We start from the raw sequence: 20412 nt of genomic DNA, 5'->3' as shown, positions 1-20412 counted from the left end.
AATAGGTGATACATAACATACATTAGTAGGTTGTGTACATTCTAACATAAATAATTCGTTTTAAAACTATTCAATATTACATCTTTACCTAATCTAGGGATGACAATAGAGAGTGATGGTTTTCTACTTGTACCGATCTTGATTTGATTTTTATTTATATAAACTCTGAATCTATTTAGTGTTTTTGTTCTTGACTCGATCTCTGAAAATAATTTTTTCAACGATACTTGATTTGCTTAAAATTATAAATAATATTTTATAGTGTATTAATTTTAAAAAGTAAACCAAGTATATAAAAATATAAACTAAAATATATGTTATAAATTCTTATAAAATAAAATAAAAATCATAATGAAAAAATATATATAAAGATAGTTAGAAAATTAGAGAGTCATTTTAATAACATATCAAGAATAGGAAAGCAGATTTTTCCTACACTCAACTTCTACTAGATAATAATAATAACTGACCCTCAAACCCTTTCTTTACAAAAACAATCCCTAATCGAGACCGATCAAAATCCGACACATTCTAAATTTTTTTGTCACCCTCAGAAGCGAATACGAGGGGTAGACAAGGGCCGAGGCCCTCCCAATTTTTTTTAATTCAGTCATTTTTATAAATAAAAAACTTATAAATTAATATATAATAAAATTATACTTTGCCCCAAATAAAAATTTTTCAATTCAATTCTCTTATAATAAAAAATTATAAATTAATATATAATAAAATTGCACTTTAATCCCTAAAAAGAAAAAAATTATGTTTAGTCCTTTCAAAATGATGAAATTATAAATTAATATATGATAAACTTATATTTTAATCTATAAAAAAATTATAATTAAATTCTAGCCTCTAAAAAAATTTCTAAATTCCCCCTAACCACCCTTAACTAGAGGTGTCCATGGGCCTGGCTAAGTTCGAGCCAAGCCCAACCAAAATTTTATGCCCATTTGCTAGGTCGGGGTTGGCCCAAAAAATAGGCCTAAAATTTTGTCCAAGCCTGGTCTATATTAAATTTTTATATAATTTTTTTTAAAATACTAAAAATATTAAAATAAATGTTTACCAACATATTAAAAATAAATTAGATATATATATACTTAAATAAAACTAAGATAAGTGCAACTTAACAAGCAAATGTATCTAAAATAGTATCAAAATTAACAATAAAACAAGAGTTATACAATATTCAAACAAAAAAAATAGTTGTAGCATAATAGTGAAATGGTAGTAAAATAGTGAGAAAATAACAAGAAAATAGTAAAAAAAAAAAGAATAGGTTTTTTTTTTGCATATTCGGGCAGGGCCCAGGTCAAAGAAACCTTATCTTTAGCCTGGCCTATTTTCTAAATGAGCTTTATTTTTTGCCAAAACCCGTTTTTTTGACCTATATTTTTATATAAACCCTCTTACTTTTCGATAAATCTTTAGATTAGACGAGATAACTTAACCCATATACAGTTCTACCCTTAACCTAATCTTTCTATGAGGTTTTCTTTTAACACCTTTAAAGGCATTTTTTTTTTCCTTTTCAAGAACTCAAATCATACACTAAAATTACATAAACATAGAACATATATGATCTCTATCCTACGTTTATGGATAACTTTCAATATCAATGTGTCATAGATTCTCAATTAATGATGTCAACTAAAAATTTATTCAAATTCAACATTGATTATTTAGTTTTAAATAAATAAATAAATAAATAAAAACCCTATATTCTTCCACCTTGTTGTTGGTACATCCATTTCTTATTGAATCTTGACATTACAAATCATAAGATTAAGACCCAAATAATGTCTTAAAATTTGAAAAAAAAAATTGTTTTTGCACACCACGTGGCCTGCAGACAGTGACATAGGAAAAAGCCAAGTGAGACAGACACCTGTACATTGTCCCCACAAGCAGACTTTCAATAAGATACGATATTGGACCAAAAGTTGGACACGTGTCCGATTTATTATAAGCCAATCTTTTTGAACCACAAGATTTTAGACACGTCACCTCAACCTTAAACACCACGTAAGGTGATACCCAAGTTTTTTGACTGATGAACTTCCGCGTGTTAAGTCACTATTGGTCTATGACCCATGTGTGGAAGATATTTGTCCCAAGGCAACTGGTTTTATTGCTAAAGAATATTACGAATCGAATTTTCATTAATTATATTTTATTTCTTTAAGAAAATAGTGATTAATTTAGTATAAATTATGTAAACTCTAATATAAAAATAAGAAATATATTTATCAAAATTTATATAAAATGATAAAGTTAAATATTTATTTAACTTTATTTTTTATCAAATTCTATTATACAATACATTTTTATGAATTTATTTTTTATTATAAATTTGTTATTCAGTATAAGTTTAAAATTCTGTTTAAAACTTAAGAAGATTTGAATAAAATATTAAATTTAAAAGTAGAATTAAACAAAAAATTAAATATATTTAAAATATGGGTCAAATTTAACCTATAACATTCAAAACAATAACTTAATTCGATTTAGCCTAATTTCTAATTATTTAATTTATTTTTATATATTATCATTTATATCACATAAAAATTAAATATATAATAATATATAATACAATATTGTAAACATTAAAAATATATATTAAATTATTTATGTTCAACTCAACATTTTACTAAAAGTAAAAACATATTCCCTTAGTCTCAATAAACTTGTCCCATTTTAATATTTAGTGGTCAATTTTTTACTTTGACTTGTTATTATTTTAAATTTATTATTGATAAAATTTAAAATATATATTTTAAAACTTGAACTTATTAATTTTAATATACTTATTATATAATTTAATTAATTAATAAAATTAAAATTAAAAAATTAACTCCAAATAGGACATGAGTAATAAATTATTAAATATTAAATTAAAAATGATAAAAATAATAATATAGACAACCTTAAAATAAGTTTAGATTAGATTTTTATAAATATGAGCAATTTAAATAAAATTCAAACCTCATATTTCATATAAAAAGGGTTTAGGCAAACATGTGCTAATGTCGTACATAAATAATAATTAAAACCATCATTTGTCCTTAAATAGTAATTAAAAATTAAAAATGAGACTTATGGTAGTTTCTTTTAACTCATTTGTGGAGTGGAAAAACATTATTGGTTTATAAAAAAATGTAAAATTATTTAAGAGAATAAACAAAGAAATTATAAAGTATTTTTTGAGCCTTATTTTCCAACTTAAATGTTCACACACCTCAAGACTTTCACTTACCCATAGATTAAGCAAAGAAAAAAACAAAAGGAATATTGGTAATAATTTGTAAGAAAAGGCAAAAAAGGAAAAGCACTATACCTCATCACTTAAAATCCCATATATGCATATACATACATACATACATACATACATACATACATACACATATATAAACAAGGGTAGCTAGCAAGGACAAGAAATCCAATCTCAAACCCCAAGACCAAGATATAGAAATGCTTTGGTTTATGGGGTTCTAAAAATGCGATGATATCATATTCAACCACATAAAGAAGATCAAATCCTTGTAGGAGAATATACACAAAGGATCATGGAAGATCCATTTTCCGGCATGCCTGAAATTACTACGACCAAGAAGAAGAAGAACAACAAGAACAAGAGAAGGTTCAGCGACGAACAAATCCGGTCTTTAGAATCGATGTTCGAATCAGAGTCGAGGCTCGAGCCAAGGAAGAAGTTGCAGGTAGCTAAAGACTTGGGGTTACAACCAAGGCAAGTAGCTATATGGTTCCAGAACAAACGAGCAAGACGGAAATCGAAGCAACTCGAACGTGACTACACCATGTTACAATCCAATTATGATAATTTAGCTTCCAAGTACGAGAGCTTAAAGAAAGAAAAACAAGCTTTAGCCTTTCAGGTACTACTTTTTATACACAATCAGTACATCAAATATTAAACCTTTTTATATGCACTAACATGAATACCCTTTATTAACAGTTGCAGAAGCTGAAGGATTTGGTAAAGAAGCCAAAAGAGGAAAATGATGGTCAATGTTGTGGAGACCAACAAGTTATAACAATGGAGGGAGAAGCTATCAAGTCCGATTCAGAGGAGCAGCACAGTTTTTCAATGGAAAGATCAGAGCATGGACTTGGGGTATTATCAGATGATGATAGTACTATAATGACAAGCTATTTTGAACTAGAACAAGAGCCTACTAGTTTTATAACCATGGTGGAACTAGGACCAGGTGGTGAAGATTGGCATAGTTTTGAGACTGATGGTCTTTTTGATCAGTCTAGTAATGGGTATCAGTGGTGGGATTTTTGGTCGTGAAACAAATCATAAAGTATGGAGGAAAAATGGATGTAAATAATTTTTTCTTTTGTGTAAGCAGCCCAATAGGGTGATGAGGGCAAAGTAGCTTGTAGGGGAGATAGGAGAGAGGGGTACAATTTGATTATGTTATCACTTGAATTTTAGATGAAAACTATAGATATATGAATTCATTATCACTTTGGTCATTGCTGTTGAACTTTCTTTTACACTGAAATTAATGGCAGCTATGACAATGTAGCTTAGCTTTATGTTAATCTTCAAATGCAGTTCTTTATAGCAGATAAAGCTTCCCCTGTTTCTTTAGGAAACTATTTCAGGGCATAAACATATATATATATTAATACAATGCTTAAAACTACTCATAATTTCTTCCAACATTTAAATAAGAGGATGACACACTTAAATTTTTATTTTCTTGTATTATCAATAATATCAATACTAAATTAAAGATTTTGTTGGCATAAACATATAACTTATATAAACAGCAATATAAATACAATTATATTAATATTGGATTTTAGAAATAAAGGGATAAAATTTAAGAAAAATTTGGGCAAACAATACTCACCCAATTACCAATAAATTTTTGTTTTGGTGGTCTAACTATATAAACTTATAAAATGGTAACTTTAGTTATTTTTAATTTTTCTTTTTAGCAATTCAATTATTCAATTTTTCTTCTTTTTTTTATCATCAACTATTAAATTACTAATGAAAAAGATAATTTGGTAGCTTTTAAAATTGGCATAATAGCAACTTTAACTTTAACGTTTATACATCTTATCAACTTAGTCTTGATTCCAAAAAATTAACCTTAAACATTTACACATGATGTAACTTGGTCTCTTTTTTTTCTCGGTTTTACTTTTATTTATGAAATTGAGGGTTAATTTTAAAAGAATGAGAAAAGATAAAAATGAATATCTTAGATTTTTGGGTATTTTCATTTTTGGTATATTTCCGACTTTTGGGTATTTTCTTTTATTTATGTGAAAAGGTCACAAAGAAAAGCAAAATTGAAAAAAAAAGGATTAAATTACACAATGTGTAAGCTTTGAGGGTTATTTTTTTAGAACCAAAACTAAATTTACACAATGTACTGAGGGTTAAAGTTGCTATTATGTTAATTTTAAAAGCTACCAAATCATCTTTCCATCAACCATTTAACAGTCAGTGACCAAAAAAGAAAAAAAAATTGAATAGTTGAATGACCATTTTATAACTTTTCATAACTGAGTGACAAAAAAAAATCTACCAATAGTTGGATGACTACAAGCGAGTTTACCCAAGAATCTTTCATGTATGTTTTCACAGTTTATAAAAACTAATCTTAAATTCGTGATTACCTATTTCAATAATATCACAGCCAAAATGCGACAATTAATGTGAAAGCAAGAGCTTGGTAAGGATGAAGTTGAATTGACAAAAACAAAAGGGGAAAAAGTCTCATTACATGAAAATCAAGATATTATTTTTCTCCCATGATACTGTGTCAGAGTATTTTGTAATTTTGGTTATAGATTTTATCCCTACAAGGATTCTCTAGGAATTATCCAGACAAATGTAGGGCTTATACTACATTAACAAACAACCAACCAGTATTCTAAAGAACATTCAGCTTTCAACATTCCAGACAAAGGGATCAAATTGAAACCAAACCACCGTGGGATACCTAATGTTACCTAAATGTAAGCCTAACACCTTAAATAAAAGCAAACAACTTCACAAAATTATGGCATTAATAATTCCTGTATTGAGTGATAAGAAGATGATGAAGCTACCATAAAACTCCTTTCACTATACTCTAGATTGCATTTTAGTCCTCTACTAAAAAAATAGTAAATTAGTCTTTGTAAGTTAGATGAGCAAGCAAAATAGCCTCTCCATTAAAATTTCACTATTAAATGTTTGTTTTAGTATTTATATATGAGGTATAGTAACAAATTTAACTCTCGATATTTACAAATTTATTCAATTTGACCCCTACTCTTTTATTGAAAATAAATTAAAAATTTTAAAACTAATAAGAATAAAGGGTCAAGAAGGCTTTAGTAACAAATTAGAAAAAAATTTAATTAAACCCTTTTAAAATTATTAAAAATCAAAAAATTGTAAACATAATTTATTAAATATAAGTTATAAAATTTTTATTAAAATTAATAATATCAACCGAATAAAAGAATAGAGGTCAATTTTTTTAAAAAAATCTTAAAACATTAAATTTAATAGGTCAGTATTGTTATTTTTAATAAAATATATGATTTTTAAAATAATTTTCAAATTTTAAAAGGGCTTAATTGATTTTTTTTTAAATTTGTTAATAAGGCCCTTTTGACCCTTTAACCTTATTAGTTTCAAAAATTGAATAAATATGTAAGGTTGATGGCTAAATTTTAATAGAGGGGTTGTTTTGCTCACTCATCTTACGTGCAATGACTAATTTGTCCTTTTTCAGTCTATGGGCTAAAATGTAATCCGAGATATAGTACAATGTTTTTGTTGTACTTTTACCATAAGAAGATTGATACCTAAAGTTTTGAGTTTTAAACGGTAAAATTACCATAGAGGTCATTGTATTAGGAGTCAAATTGCATCTTACCCACTTTACTTAATTGGGTAAATTAGTCCTTGTACATTAGATCAAATAGCAAATTGGTCATTTTGTTAAAAATTCAATCCATTTCAACTATTAAAAATTGGTCTTTGTATGTTAGAATGAGATACATGTGGCACACCATTGTAATTGTCTAACTATTTTGTTAGCCCCGCCATTTTTTAATAATAGAAATAAATAAAATTTTGTATCAAAAAGTATCAATTTCTCTTTGATCTAATAAAAAACAATTTGCTCTTTTTTAGAGTAAATGGGGCAAAATACAATCTAACTACTAGTACAATAACCTCGATGGTACTTTTATTGTTTTAATCTTATGAAGTGATAAGCATTGACAAAGAAAATTGATCCTTATATGTTAGATTAAAGAGAAAATTGATCCTTTCTAGTAAAAAAATTCATCAAATTCTACTATTAAAAATTGGCATTACTGATAGAATAACTAAATAATTTCGCGTAGCGTGCCATATGTACCTCATTCTAACATGCATGGTCCAACTTTTAACAATAAAATGGATAGAATTTTTAAATAAATAATTAATTTACTCTTTGATTTAATGTATAGGGATTGATTTGCCCATATTTGAGTGGAGAGGAAAAAAGTACAAAGGGTTCCAATGGTACTTATTCCCAAAATTGGTGGACTCCATTGTTACATATGGGCTGTGTACCTTAATCTTTCTTAAGAGTCCTAAAGACAAATAGCCCAACTTTGACTCAATGAAGAAAAAGATCTACAGTTTTTTTGGCCGGATCTCTCATTATCCAAAAGGCAAAACCTTTCTCTCACAAAACAAGTTCCCATTTTAAAGTTTCAAACTTTTTTTTCCTCTGTTCACTCACTTCTCTTTGTTTTTTCAGTGATGAACGACCTGTCCAATGCATCCCTAACAGAGCACCAAACTAGTTTCAGTTGCAAACCTATACCAAGTTTAGCCTTTTACACTCTTTTACCCCTTTTCTTCATTGGTCTCTTTGTCTCCATTTTCATCCTTGTTGTGGTCCATAATGCTGCTTTCTTCCTCTCTTTCCTTTTACTCTCTGCTTTAGTTGCTTCTTTTTTAGCTTGGAATGCTATTAATTGGAGACACCATAACAGATCTGCTTTCATGTTCTTTCTTAACTCTTTCCCTGATTCTGATCTTCGACTTGCACGTGAAGGACAGCTTGTGAAGGTCACTGGGGTACATCTCCACTTCAAAGTTCCTTCCTCTTTTTTTTTTTTTAAACTGCATTTCGTATATTTTGTGGGGTTTTTGTGATTTTTCTTGGGGATTTCATTTGGTTTCTGAAAATTTCTTGTTTGCGTGTTATAAAGTTGACATTATTTGGTAAATTTAATCTGTTTTTTTGTTGCTCATTTTGTAGGTAGCATCATGTGGAAATCTATCTTTAGAAACTTCATATGAAAGGGTTGGCAGATGCATATATGCATCTTCTCTTCTCTATGAGTATGGACAATTTGGTCTCAAACCTGTTAATGTTAAAAGATCTTGCTTTCAATGGAACCTAGCTTATTGTGAGGTATGTGTATGTGTATGTTCTTATTGAATTAAATTGATGCCATTTGGTTGCATTGATAGATTGTGATAGATTATAATGACAATGCTCTTAACACAATTCTTGCCAACCTCCATTGTTCCATTTTGGCATTAGATTATAATGGCAATGATATCTTCTGTTAGATTACTTGTGTAACTATATCCATTTAGTTTTGATTCCCATTAATGACACTTCATTGTTCTCGTTTTGTTTTTTCATAGCCAAGAGAAATAATTTATTGCAATGCACTTGAGTTCCATGCTACAGTCTGATTTCTTGCTCCGATTGTCCTGATTTCTTGCTGATTTCTTCTGTTTACAGTCTGAATCGTGAACTTTGCAACTTAATGACTTATAGCATGCTTTAAGATCAACTAGTATGTTGTATGTGGTCCTTAAGTATGTTGTCCAAATCTATAGCAATTATCTATGAGAGGGAGTCTGTAGTCTAAAGGATCAAAGGCCAGATGGTTAATAATTTGGACCGTAATGGTTTCTCTATCAAGCTTGTCTCTAAATATCTCGAAGAATAACTAGGTGGGAAAACTGGATGAACATAATCTGTTGTTCCTGAATGTTGTTCTACTGTTCTTGATCCGATACTTAGTATAAAGCAGGTTGCTTCTTCACATTCAACATGTTTATCGTCTCGATTGTTCTTTCAAACATATCCGTGTTCTCTTAAATGTGGCGTCTGTAAGAAATAGAAATGTTTATGTAGAGCTTCTTTATTTTGCTTGACTTTGTTTTGCATGACAGAGGTTTTCTACAGATTTCTATATAACCGATCGCAAATCTGGTATCAGAGCCATGGTAAAAGCCGGTTTGGGTTGTAAAGTTATCCCCTTGATCACCGACAGCAAACTCGTCACTACTACGAAACAATGTAGAGTCCTATCTCCTCACCTCACCAATTGGTTACGAGAAAGAAACCTTTGTGCAGATGCCCGTCTACTACGTCTGGAAGAAGGGTAACCCGGCATATACAAACATGAATCTCAAATTCCTGGCTGCCTTTTGCCTATGCTTACTCAAACACTAACAACTTGCAGGTACATACAGGAAGGCAACACCGTAACTGTAACCGGAATGTTACATAAAAATGATGACGTTGTAACAATCGTTCAACCACCTGAGCTCTTCTCTACAGGATGCTTATGGCAAAAGTTACTTCTTCCTATCGATGTTGATGGTCTGATATTGGCCCCGGGGTGTTCTTAATACATAATAACCCTACCATTGACCTCAATGAACTCCGTTTGACACCCAAGACAGTAATGTCTGACATATTAACAGAAATATATCTAAGTGAAGAAGAATTTGGATGGTAACTGGTAAAAAGGCAAATTTTATTCAAGGAATGTTACCTTTTTATAGTAAAATTTTGGTTCTTTTCACCCCTTTCAATTGTAAGATAAAAAGTAAAACTATGTTATGGTGAAAAGTTCTTAAATATTATTACCCTTTGGATAGATCAAAAACTTCCTGATTTGGTTTAGGGTTTAGAGTTTAGATTGAATGAGAGTTTATGTTATTTTCAATTTATTTTCTTAAAGTTAGAAAAGAGCAGGTTTTCTTCCATCATGAAATTAAAAAGTATTATTTACCTATTAAAAAATTAGCAATTGTTCTCAAAAGTACATTCCCAAGCATGCTCAATGATCTTGAATCTCTCTAAATATAATTTTTGTTGTTAAAAATATTACATCCCAATCCAAGCATCCAAGAAACATCAACCTTCATGCACATACAGATGCACATACATAATACTTAGTTCTGTTTAGCATCCTCTTCAGCATATTGCTTACACTTAGTGCCCAGTGATTTCAATTTAGTATTACTAATACCAAAAGGTGAAGGCTTAGCATTCTCTGCAAAAACATGATCACATTCCTCATAAGCCTTCATCACTACCAACACGATGGCTTCGAGTTCCTTGAAACCTTGGGGTGATTTAATACCACGTTGAAGCATACCCAATGCCTTTTTCAAGTTTCCTATGGACATTCCATAAGCATTATCACAATACTTAACCATCTCGCTATTACCAAGTACCGGTACCTTATCCTTTGTACGCTCTGTTTCTTCAAGCATGTCTATTAGTTTGGCTTCGAGGATAGGGTCCGTTACTCCGCGACCTTTGACTTCTATGATTTCACGTCTGGCCGTGACTTGACCGGCAAGGAGAATCAAGGCTGCTGCAACAAAGGCCAATGTGAACGATGATTGTTGCTTGTTAGCCATGTTTCTTTAACCTGATTTTTTTTAATTGTGGGATGCCTTCTTTTTGTCGTTAAAATGGAGGGGTTGATTGGGATTTTATACAGAAAGGTCCCACATTTGAAAGGAAGACAAAAACAGCAAATATATAAAGTAGAGGCTGACAAAAGTTTGCCTCCTATTGGCTATTGAGTAATGATTATCGTTGCTGTGTTTTTTTTTTTTTTCCTTCTAATTTTCTAATATTGAAAGAGGATTAAATTGAAATGTTTGGTTCTCAATCATGTGTTTAATTTAAATTGCAGGTTACGAACGGTTCTTATGCATCACGTGTATTTCGGTGTCAATCTAAAACTGCTATATTTGCATAATTTCTTGGGTAAATTACACTCGATGTCTTAAACTCTTAGCAAATTTACTTTTAACCACTTAAATTTAACAAATTATAAAATAGTCATTGAACTATTCGAAAGTTTTCATTTATGTTATTGGAATGTTAAAATTGCTGCTATATGGTCTTCTTTGTTTGCACAACTTACATTCTCTTTCTCTTTTACAGTTTAGTTTTTTTTTTCTTCCAAGAAACAAGTTTAAATGTCACAAATCTACGAACCAAATCCAAATAGCTTTCTTCCACCAATCTCCGACATTAACTTTCAAATCAACTTTGATCTAAAATATATTCTTCTACTCGTCAATGGTACTAAAATTTAAAAAATGATAAGATTTTTAAAAAAAATCTAAAGAATATATAAAGAGTTAAAATTTTAAAAATTTCTAAAATAATAATTTTATGGGCCTAAATAAGTTAATTAATGATTCAAGTTTATCATATTAAAGTATCTTTTTATTTTATTTTGCTTTGAAAAAGTTTTCCAATATATATGGTTTCAAATTTATGTGCTCTATTATGGAATTAGTTATACTATAACAATATTTTAATTTGACATGTTTAATTTTTATAATTTAACTCGAATAAATTCACTTGATTGACTCGAATAGATTTTCATTTCATTTGACTCATTTGAAAAAAATTCAATTTGAGTTAGGATGATAAAATAGGACTCGCCAATTCGATTAACTCGAAATTTTTTCACTCGATTTAATTCAACCAAACGCTTACCCTTAATTAAATGACCAAATCATAAATTTACTAATAATATAATGATTTAATTTCTTAATTTTGTATTTAGTAACTTAGATCTCAATATTTTTTTAGATCAAATACCTGTATCCTTTATTAGATAAAAAAAACAGGCCCAAAAGACAAACATAATAAATTTTAAGAAATCCGAAATAAAAATACAAACGGCCCAATAATAAAAGAAGAACAAGCCTGGATCCAGTTTGGTAAACGGGGTTGGTCTAGAACCTTCCTCTAACCTAGCTGTTATCAAATTTTTGGATTTGTGTAGACATGATAAATAAATCAGTTAGGTTTCGATGTAATATATATTTAGAAAGTATAAAAACGCATTAATTTGTTAAATCCAAAGGCGAATCTAGGGGCTGGCAAGGGCCTGGCCTCCTAAAAATAGAAAATTATTATTTTAATCGTTTAGAAAATTTAAAATTTTAAATTAGTAAAGAAAAATTGTACTTTAGTCCCTAGAATTATAAAAATTCAATTTAATCATTTAAAATTATAAAATATAGACTATTAAAAATTAAAATTTTATTTCGCCCCCTAAAAAATTTTCTAGTTTTGCCCTGGTTAAATCTATAAATTTGTAAAAATATGTAAATATTTTAAATATATATTATAATTAAAATATACATTTGAAGTTTATGTTAGGTTGCCCTCAATGTTTATATATTTTATCAAATTTGTTCGTTTTTTAGCTAAGTGTGACTATTATCTTTTCAAAAAGAATAAAATCGCTTTATTTAATGAAAATGTCAACTAAAATATTAATTTTCTAACAATGTTAGTGTGGCGACCTGCGTAGTAATTCACGTGTGCTTCATGCTAGCATGACATTATTTGTTTTATATTTTAATATTTATAAAAATTCAAAAATAATTATTATAAAAGTTTATAAAAATTCAAAAATTAGCATAAAATACACTTGGATTGCCATGCAAGCTGTCATGTTAAAAAAATAATGTTTTAATCAGTATTTTTGTTAAACAAACAATAATTTGACTCTTTTTGAAAGGTTGATGATTAAATTACTTTTTTTTTAAATTGATTGTTAAATTTAGCTAAAAATAATAACGGCCAAATTGACAAAAGATGCAAATTTTAAAGGCTAAAATTATAATTATGCCATTATGCCATTTATTTTAGGCATATCGACTTAAATGGCCCTCTAACTTTACAAAAAAAAAGAGAGTAATTTTAGCCCTCCATTTAATTTTCTCCCTTTTAACTCTTAAACTTATATTGTTTGTCAATTCACTTCAAAATGGATGGAAAAGTTAACGTTTGTTAACTTTGTTTACATGGCGTGGCATCCACGTGTATGCCATATTAGTAATTAATTATTTTTTAAAAAATAAAAAATATTTTTTTATAATTTTTAATTTTAAAAATTAATTTTTTATAATTTTTGATATTTTGAAATTTTAAAATAATTAATTAATTGCTTACATGACATTTACATGGAAATTCACATGTATGCCACATTAGCAAATTTAACAAATGTTAAGTTTTCTATTCATTTTAGGGTGATTTGACAAGTAACGTAAGTTTAAGAGCTAAAAGAGATGGCAAATTAAATGAACGACTAAAATGATTTTTTTATTTTTATTTTTGTAAATTTGGAGGGTCAAATAAGTCATCATGCCATTACTTTATACTGGAACCAACCATTTATAGTAAACGGAATTTTATAGGTGAATTTGAATAGAGAATTTCAGTTACTCAAAACTTCTTTTGAAATTCTTTATAAATTTTGAAATTTTGTATTTTTATAAAATTAAATAAATATATTTTTTGAGTTTTAAAAACTTTGATAGAAGTGAAATTTCTCCTCTAGATTCCCCACCCAAACACACATTACACTACAAAATAATATATCATTTCTTAGTTATTACAAAAAGGGTAAACTATATTTTTTAAATAGGGGTTATTTCTATTTTGGTCATCTTAATATTTTTTTTTGTTAATTTGGTCACTCAAAAAAGAATTTGATCAAATCTATCGCTCCATTGTTAGATGGTAATGGAAGTCTAACGGTGTATTTGTATAAAAAAGTTTTGGGGTGACAAAAATAAGAATGACCCCTATTTAGAGTGATTGATGGATAGTTTACCCTAATTTTACAGTGGCTAATGTTCAGATGCTGTGTCATGTGTCAGGATTCTATCACTATTTAACAATAGGATGATCAATTTAATCAATTTCTATTTTGGGAAACCAAATTAACAAAAAAATTTGGACAACCAGAATAGGAATGAAGTTAATTTTAAATGAAGTTAATTTTGTCTTAATAATTTTTAAATTTACCCTATAAAAAATCACAACATAAATTTTAAATGAAGTTAATTTTGTCTTAATAATTTTTGAAAATTTTTATCAACTTGGAAAAATAACTTTTCACATTTATCATGAAAATAAAATTGGCATGTTTATAAAAAAGTAGCGTAGTATCTTAAAAAAACAAAACTAAAAAGAAATCTTAAGTTGTGAATATGAATTATATGAAAAGTAATTAATTTTATCATACAAAATGTTAATTTATTTAATCTAAATATTCAGAATGGAGCTAATTGCAATTTAATTCAACTAACACCATTGTTATTGTAACAAAAAAAAGTTTGAACATGCTTTACAGATATGAAAATTATGTATAAAAATAGACATCATATAACAAAAATACTCAGAATCCAAATATAGATATTACCTAACTTGCATTTATTTGGTCTAATAGGTAAAATGGCAAGTGATAACTTATTTAAAAAAAAATAGAATTATTATTAGGGTAAACTATTAAAATAGTTATTTCATTTATCTCGGGTTATATTTTAGTCATTTATATTATCGTGTTGTGTTGTAATATTTTAGTCATTGAGCCATTAATTGTTGTTAATGATGTAACTGTAAGCTGACGTGGCACGTTAAATCAATTCAAACAAAAATTTTAGGTTAAATTATACAATTAGTCTCTATATTTTTTTTTGAGCAATTTAATATTTTTCTTTTATTTTTTTTAACTTTCCTTTTTTTTTCCTTTTACGTTACCTTTTCTCTTCTCCATATTCTAATGGCGGTTTCAAGAGCTGCCTCAAATGATTTTCGTGCAACTAGGCCCTTAAATCTATCATATGGTTAAATGCTACACATTAACAAGTAATCTTTAGTTGGCTGTTTGACATAATTTACAAATGCCTCATGTTTGAAATTTCAATTCTTTGAATTAATTATTAGATCATTGAAGCGAAACAACTTTGCAGATGCCTCATGTTTGAAATCTCATTTCTTTAAATTAATTGTGTGGAAAACAAAGATGAAGAATGGAGGAAAACAAAGGGAGAAGCAGAAGAGAATGAAAAATAAAGAAAAAAAAAAGAAAGTTAAAAGAACATAAAAGAAAAAAATTAAATTGCTCAAGACGAAAAATATGGGGACGAATTATAAAATTTAACCTGAAATTTTTGTTTGAAATGATAATTTAATGATGTTACAACACGTTAACGTAAGTGACTAAAATGTAACATTTCAAATATAAGTAAATAAAATATAACTTGAGACAAACGAAAGTGACTATTATTATAGTTTAGTCAAATAAGAATTTGGCAAAATGGTAAAATTAAAGATGTATAAATTATGATGCTTTTAACTTTAAATTGTCTGAATTTATAGATTTTATATAAAATAAAAAAATAAGCTCTAAAATAATAATTTTTCTTTGTAAAAAATATTATATTTAATACTAACTCCATTAAAATTCAAATAATAGTAATTTATTAGTATCAAAGTCCAAACAGCAAGCAAAGCTGGTTGGATATCATTTTCTTGTCAGGAAAATTGCTGGCCCTTTTTATTATTTATTAGCATTTAATTGACCCTTTTGCTTGGATAAAAGCAGGAGCAAATTCAGAATTTTTTATGTTGGAGGTCGGATTTAAGTTGTAAAATTTTATGAGAGTTAAAATGTAATTTTATAATTTTACTAGAAGGTATCTTTATGATTTTTAAAAGATTAAAATAAATTTTTATCATTTTATAAGGCTCAAATGAAATTTAATTTTCTATTAAATTTAAATTTTATAAAATTTAAAGGGCCAAACGTGAAATTTTACATTTTATGACCCACCACTGCCATCCCCTCTAGACCAAAGCCTCCATTCTAGACTATTAAAAATTGTGGATGAGAAACTCAGACCAAACCTTCTACTTTCACAATTTGTTTTTGGGTTAAAATATATTTTATGTGTTTACAAATTTGGAATTTAATTATATAATTTAGTTTTTATATTTTGAGATTTAAAATTAAGATTTAATTATTAATACTGTTAATATTTTTATTAATTTTTGATATAATTAAAAATAATGTTGTAATTAACATGAATTTTAAAAATAATTTTAATAGTATTAACAACTGGACTTAAATTTTAAAATCTGAAAATAAAAGGACTAAAATCCTAAGGTTAAAATTTAGGATCTAAATTTTAAATTTGTTAAAGGTATAAAACTTATGACATATTTCAATTTTTATTTTTGAGTTTAAATAATTGAAAATATATTTAGAAAATCACTGATAATAAAAATAATATAATTATTTAATAATTACACTTTCTTATAATTACTCTATATTATTACTTTTCATTTTCCTTCTCTTTACCTTTTTCTGCATGAATATTTTACTTTGACCAAATTAATTTTCTATAAACAAATCAAATAATATTTTACATGAAACAAGCATTCCCTTAATGTTTTTCTTTTTTTATAAAATTAATTTAACCCCTAATGTTTACTCATTTTATTATTTTGATCTTTATTCTTTTCAGGGATCATTTTGGCATAACCTTTAGAATTTAGTTAAATTGCTTGTTTTTTATGAAAAATTGACTAAACTATTAAAATTTTAATGACATTGACACAGTAGGTCAAGTGGCATTTTGCATATACTTCACCACTAATATGAATAAATATTCTAAAAGTTTTTATGAATTTTTTTAAAATTTGTTGATTTTTTAAATATTTTTTTAATTTCTATGATTTATACATGGACTACCACGTTAGTGGCCATATCAATGTTATTAAAATTTTAACAGTTCAGTCAGTTTTTTCATCTAAAAAGAAACAACCTGACTAAATTTTAAAGGTTAAGGGTCAAAATAATCCCAAAACATAAGGGCCAAAGCAACAAAATAAATAAAAATTAAGGGTTAAATTTATTTTTATATCTATTTTTTTTTTACGAAAAAACAATGGGTGAGCCAAACTAACGTAATAAAAGGTTTTTAGCTATCCACTTTATTAAAAATGCTTTTTCCATCTAAACCAATTAGTTGATTATTTTAAATGAATTGATATTATCATCAATTAAATTTTAATTTAATCCTAAAATGACTAAAAATCATAATTTTATAAAGAAAATTATTTTATTACGAGAATATTTACACTTTTTTTCATTTTACATTAATTAAATGAAAATCCATGTATAATAAAATTTGAATTTAAACCCATCATATATAAAATGCACATATAATAAGACTTGAACATGGCGTAATTTAGATATTATTACACTATCAATCAAACATGCTTAATAGATTAGAATTACAAGAGATTATAATAACTATCCTAATAATTATACTTTTTCACAATTACTTTAATGTTTAAACGAGCAAATCTTCTATTAACATTAAAATCAAATATAATTATTCTACAATCTTTGCACCTTTCACTTTTATTGGAAAAATATACTTTAACATTTTTTGTGTGGAGACAACATAAAAGAAGTGTGAGTCACGTACCAATAAGTGTTGAATATAATGAAAAATTATATTTTATTCTTTTAAATTTTAAAATAATATTATTGAAAAGAATAATACTATTTTTAGTCATTGAATTTGGTAGTTAGGTCTACTTTAGTCCATAAACTTAAAAAATATAAAAAATTTCAAGTGATGATATGGTACAATATTAGAGTGTCATATACAATATTTTAATAATCGAACCAATGGTCGAACCGATTAGATTATTAAATTTCAATTCAATCAATTTGATTAGTTTAATTGCTAAATCAACAATAATTACATAAATAATTAAAAGTTCATAAGACTATTAAACCGTTCAACTATTGATTTTTTTTACAGTTTTCAGTTTTTACCAATTTCGAGTAATTTCTGATTCAATCGGTTCAACCCTTTGCTCTGATTAGTATATCGTTTGATTTTTGGTCCAATCAATCTAGCCATATTCTAAAAATACCGATTATAATATCATATTTTAACAGAATCTAAAATTAAAAATTTAAACAAATTTAATTGTCAAATTCAAATGCTAATACAATAAAATATTAAAATAAACTTAATTATCAAAATTAAAAACAAAAATTATATCATCTCATCGAAAAATAATTACAAACTTCAAAAGAATTAATCTTCCTAAGTCGAATATGAAGAATACGTATATCACACCGGAGTATGAAGCACGTGTCCACTTGACTGGTCAGAAATTGGCAACATTTTTAAGGCAAAGATAATATTAACTGCCCCATTCAAACTTAGACATCAGTTCTTCACCATTTCCCCTCGATTTCCATTCCTTTGACTTCCTTTCATCATGTTAGAACAAATCCTTCTCTATTTTACTCTTTTCTTATAAAACTTGTCAATTTCTGCACTTCACTGTGCTTTTTCTGTTGAATTTATCTCTTTTTTTTTCTTTTCATTTTGTAGTTCAAGAAATGGGTTCAGGAGAAAAGGTATTTGTTTATGAAGATCTGGTGAAGCACAAAGACAGAAATGATTGTTGGCTTTTGATCTCTGGAAAGGTTTGGTTTTCATTTCATTTTTGGATGAATCTGATTTGGGTTTTCCCCCTTTTTGTAGGTTTTTTTTACTTATTTAAGTAGTTGGAACTATGTGGAATATGCAAAGCTAGGTTTTTTTAATTTGTTTTTGGATTGAACTGTGAAGAAATGGAAATTCATAGGTATAAAAAGTAAGCAAAATTAGATGTTTTTTTTCTGCAGAAGAGGTGCATCTTTGATGAAATTATGGGAAAATTATTGATCTCCCCCCCCCCCAAAAAAAAATCTCTGGTTGGAGATTTTAAAGTAATTAGTATAATAATGGAAGCAATTTAATTTAATGATTAGCTTACCCTTGCATGCTCTTTAAGGTGTATAATGTAACCCAATTCTTGGAGGACCATCCTGGTGGAGATGAAGTTTTGCTTGCTGCTAGTGGTAAGATGTTTGTTCAATGCTCTTGTCCGACAATTACGAGCTTAATGTTCATATAGCTAGCCGGATTCGTATCTGTATATATATTTATGTTGTAACATATCAATACCTAATTATATAGGAAAAGATGCGACCGATGATTTCGAAGACGTAGGTCACAGTGATGATGCAAGAGAGCAGATGCAGAAGTACTATATTGGTGAGGTCGATGCCACCACCATTCCCGCACGAAGGACGTACAAAGCACAGACGTCAACCGCGGCAACTCAACAAGAGGAGCCTGGCTTTCTGTTTAAGATTATACGGTTCCTGGTACCCCTCTTGATCTTAGGCTTCGCATTCGGTTTACAGTTCTTGGGGAAGAAGGAAAAAACCGAAACTTAGATAACTTTCCCATCATGGAACCTGGTTGTTCGTATGTATGCTTGTTAAAGCTGCTGTTGTTGTTGTTGTTGTAATGTTCGTGACAGTCTATAACTGATTGCTATTAATAATGTCTTAGAATGTCGTTTTCGATCTATTTTCTATTGTTTGAGTATGTCGTTTTCGATCTATTTTCTATTGTTTGAGATACTTGCATTTCAATTTGCATAGCCTTAGACTCGGCAATTCATTTGTTTGTATCGTATTTGTGTATTTTCATGTGTCATAGTCGCGTTAATAATTCGTATTATATACATTTTTGCATGTTTGTTTATTTGTATCGGGTTGGTGTTTGTTGTTTAATCATATCGAGTCTAAACTTGTTAGGTCTATATAGCTTCACAGCCTTATGATTATCAAATATCTAGGCATCCCTTAAAGCATATTTGTTGAGTCTACGGAAGTACCTGTAAGATCATCGTTTTCTCTCCCATTTTCCTTGTGCCTTTGCAAAATGGTGATTGAAATTGTTGGGCGAATCTCGGTTTTTGTTTAGCAGGATAGGGTAATGATGAATGTTGTGCCTGTAACCCTCCTGCTAAGTTTCTCTTGCCCATTTTTGTATCTGTAGTTATTTGATGAGACTATGTATCCCGGGAGGCCTCCGGCATCCTGACATAGCACCTCTTCTTGGGTTACTGAAAATGCCTTGCTATATTGATCTACTGCTCCTGAAACTCCGTATACCTTGGAGGATAGTATTCTTCATTACATCCCAAATATCTTAAACTCGGATTGACATATGAGGCTTTGGATGTATAAGCCTCGGATTAGGGGGTTTCAACATGGTGAACCGTGCTCACTAACTCAAGCTGAACTTGGCTTGGCTGCTCATCTTGCAGTCAATGATATATGACCTTTGACATGGGCTACAATTTTGCCACACTTTTATGAGCTTCTGTTTGCTTAAAATCTGCAATATTGGCCCGATGG

At 28.2% G+C, this 20412-nt stretch overlaps 3 protein-coding genes across 4 annotated transcripts; all 3 read left to right on the top strand.

The window, feature by feature from the left end:
- The first annotated feature begins 3407 nt into the window (after positions 1 to 3407).
- On the top strand, positions 3408 to 4606 carry LOC108478865 (homeobox-leucine zipper protein ATHB-7-like). Its single transcript, XM_017781323.2, has 2 exons — positions 3408 to 3899; positions 3980 to 4606. The coding sequence occupies exons 1-2, from the start codon at positions 3570 to 3572 to the stop codon at positions 4316 to 4318; spliced, it is 669 nt and encodes a 222-aa protein (XP_017636812.1). The 5' UTR covers positions 3408 to 3569; the 3' UTR covers positions 4319 to 4606.
- Positions 4607 to 7625: 3019 nt separating this feature from the next.
- On the top strand, positions 7626 to 9957 carry LOC108478454 (uncharacterized membrane protein At1g16860-like). Of its 2 annotated transcripts, none has more exons than XM_017780914.2 (4): positions 7626 to 8119; positions 8304 to 8459; positions 9236 to 9447; positions 9529 to 9957. In XM_017780914.2, exons 1-4 carry the CDS (start codon positions 7799 to 7801, stop codon positions 9695 to 9697), a joined length of 858 nt encoding a protein of 285 aa, XP_017636403.1. In that variant the 5' UTR covers positions 7626 to 7798; the 3' UTR covers positions 9698 to 9957. The 2 variants fall into 2 exon arrangements, with proteins under 2 accessions (XP_017636403.1, XP_052879623.1); XM_053023663.1 differs by having other exon boundaries at positions 9539 to 9658.
- An 8322-nt stretch (positions 9958 to 18279) lies between these two features.
- Positions 18280 to 19576, top strand: LOC108477001 (cytochrome b5-like). The gene is made up of 4 exons (XM_017779402.2): positions 18280 to 18433; positions 18548 to 18642; positions 18993 to 19059; positions 19178 to 19576. Exons 2-4 carry the CDS (start codon positions 18556 to 18558, stop codon positions 19438 to 19440), a joined length of 417 nt encoding a protein of 138 aa, XP_017634891.1. The 5' UTR covers positions 18280 to 18433; positions 18548 to 18555; the 3' UTR covers positions 19441 to 19576.
- Positions 19577 to 20412: the final 836 nt, after the last annotated feature.

The sequence above is a fragment of the Gossypium arboreum genome, chromosome 12 (genome assembly GCF_025698485.1).
Source record: "Gossypium arboreum isolate Shixiya-1 chromosome 12, ASM2569848v2, whole genome shotgun sequence".
In the NCBI taxonomy this organism is placed as follows: domain Eukaryota; kingdom Viridiplantae; phylum Streptophyta; class Magnoliopsida; order Malvales; family Malvaceae; genus Gossypium; species Gossypium arboreum.
This window is presented reverse-complemented; position numbering and strand designations above follow the sequence as displayed.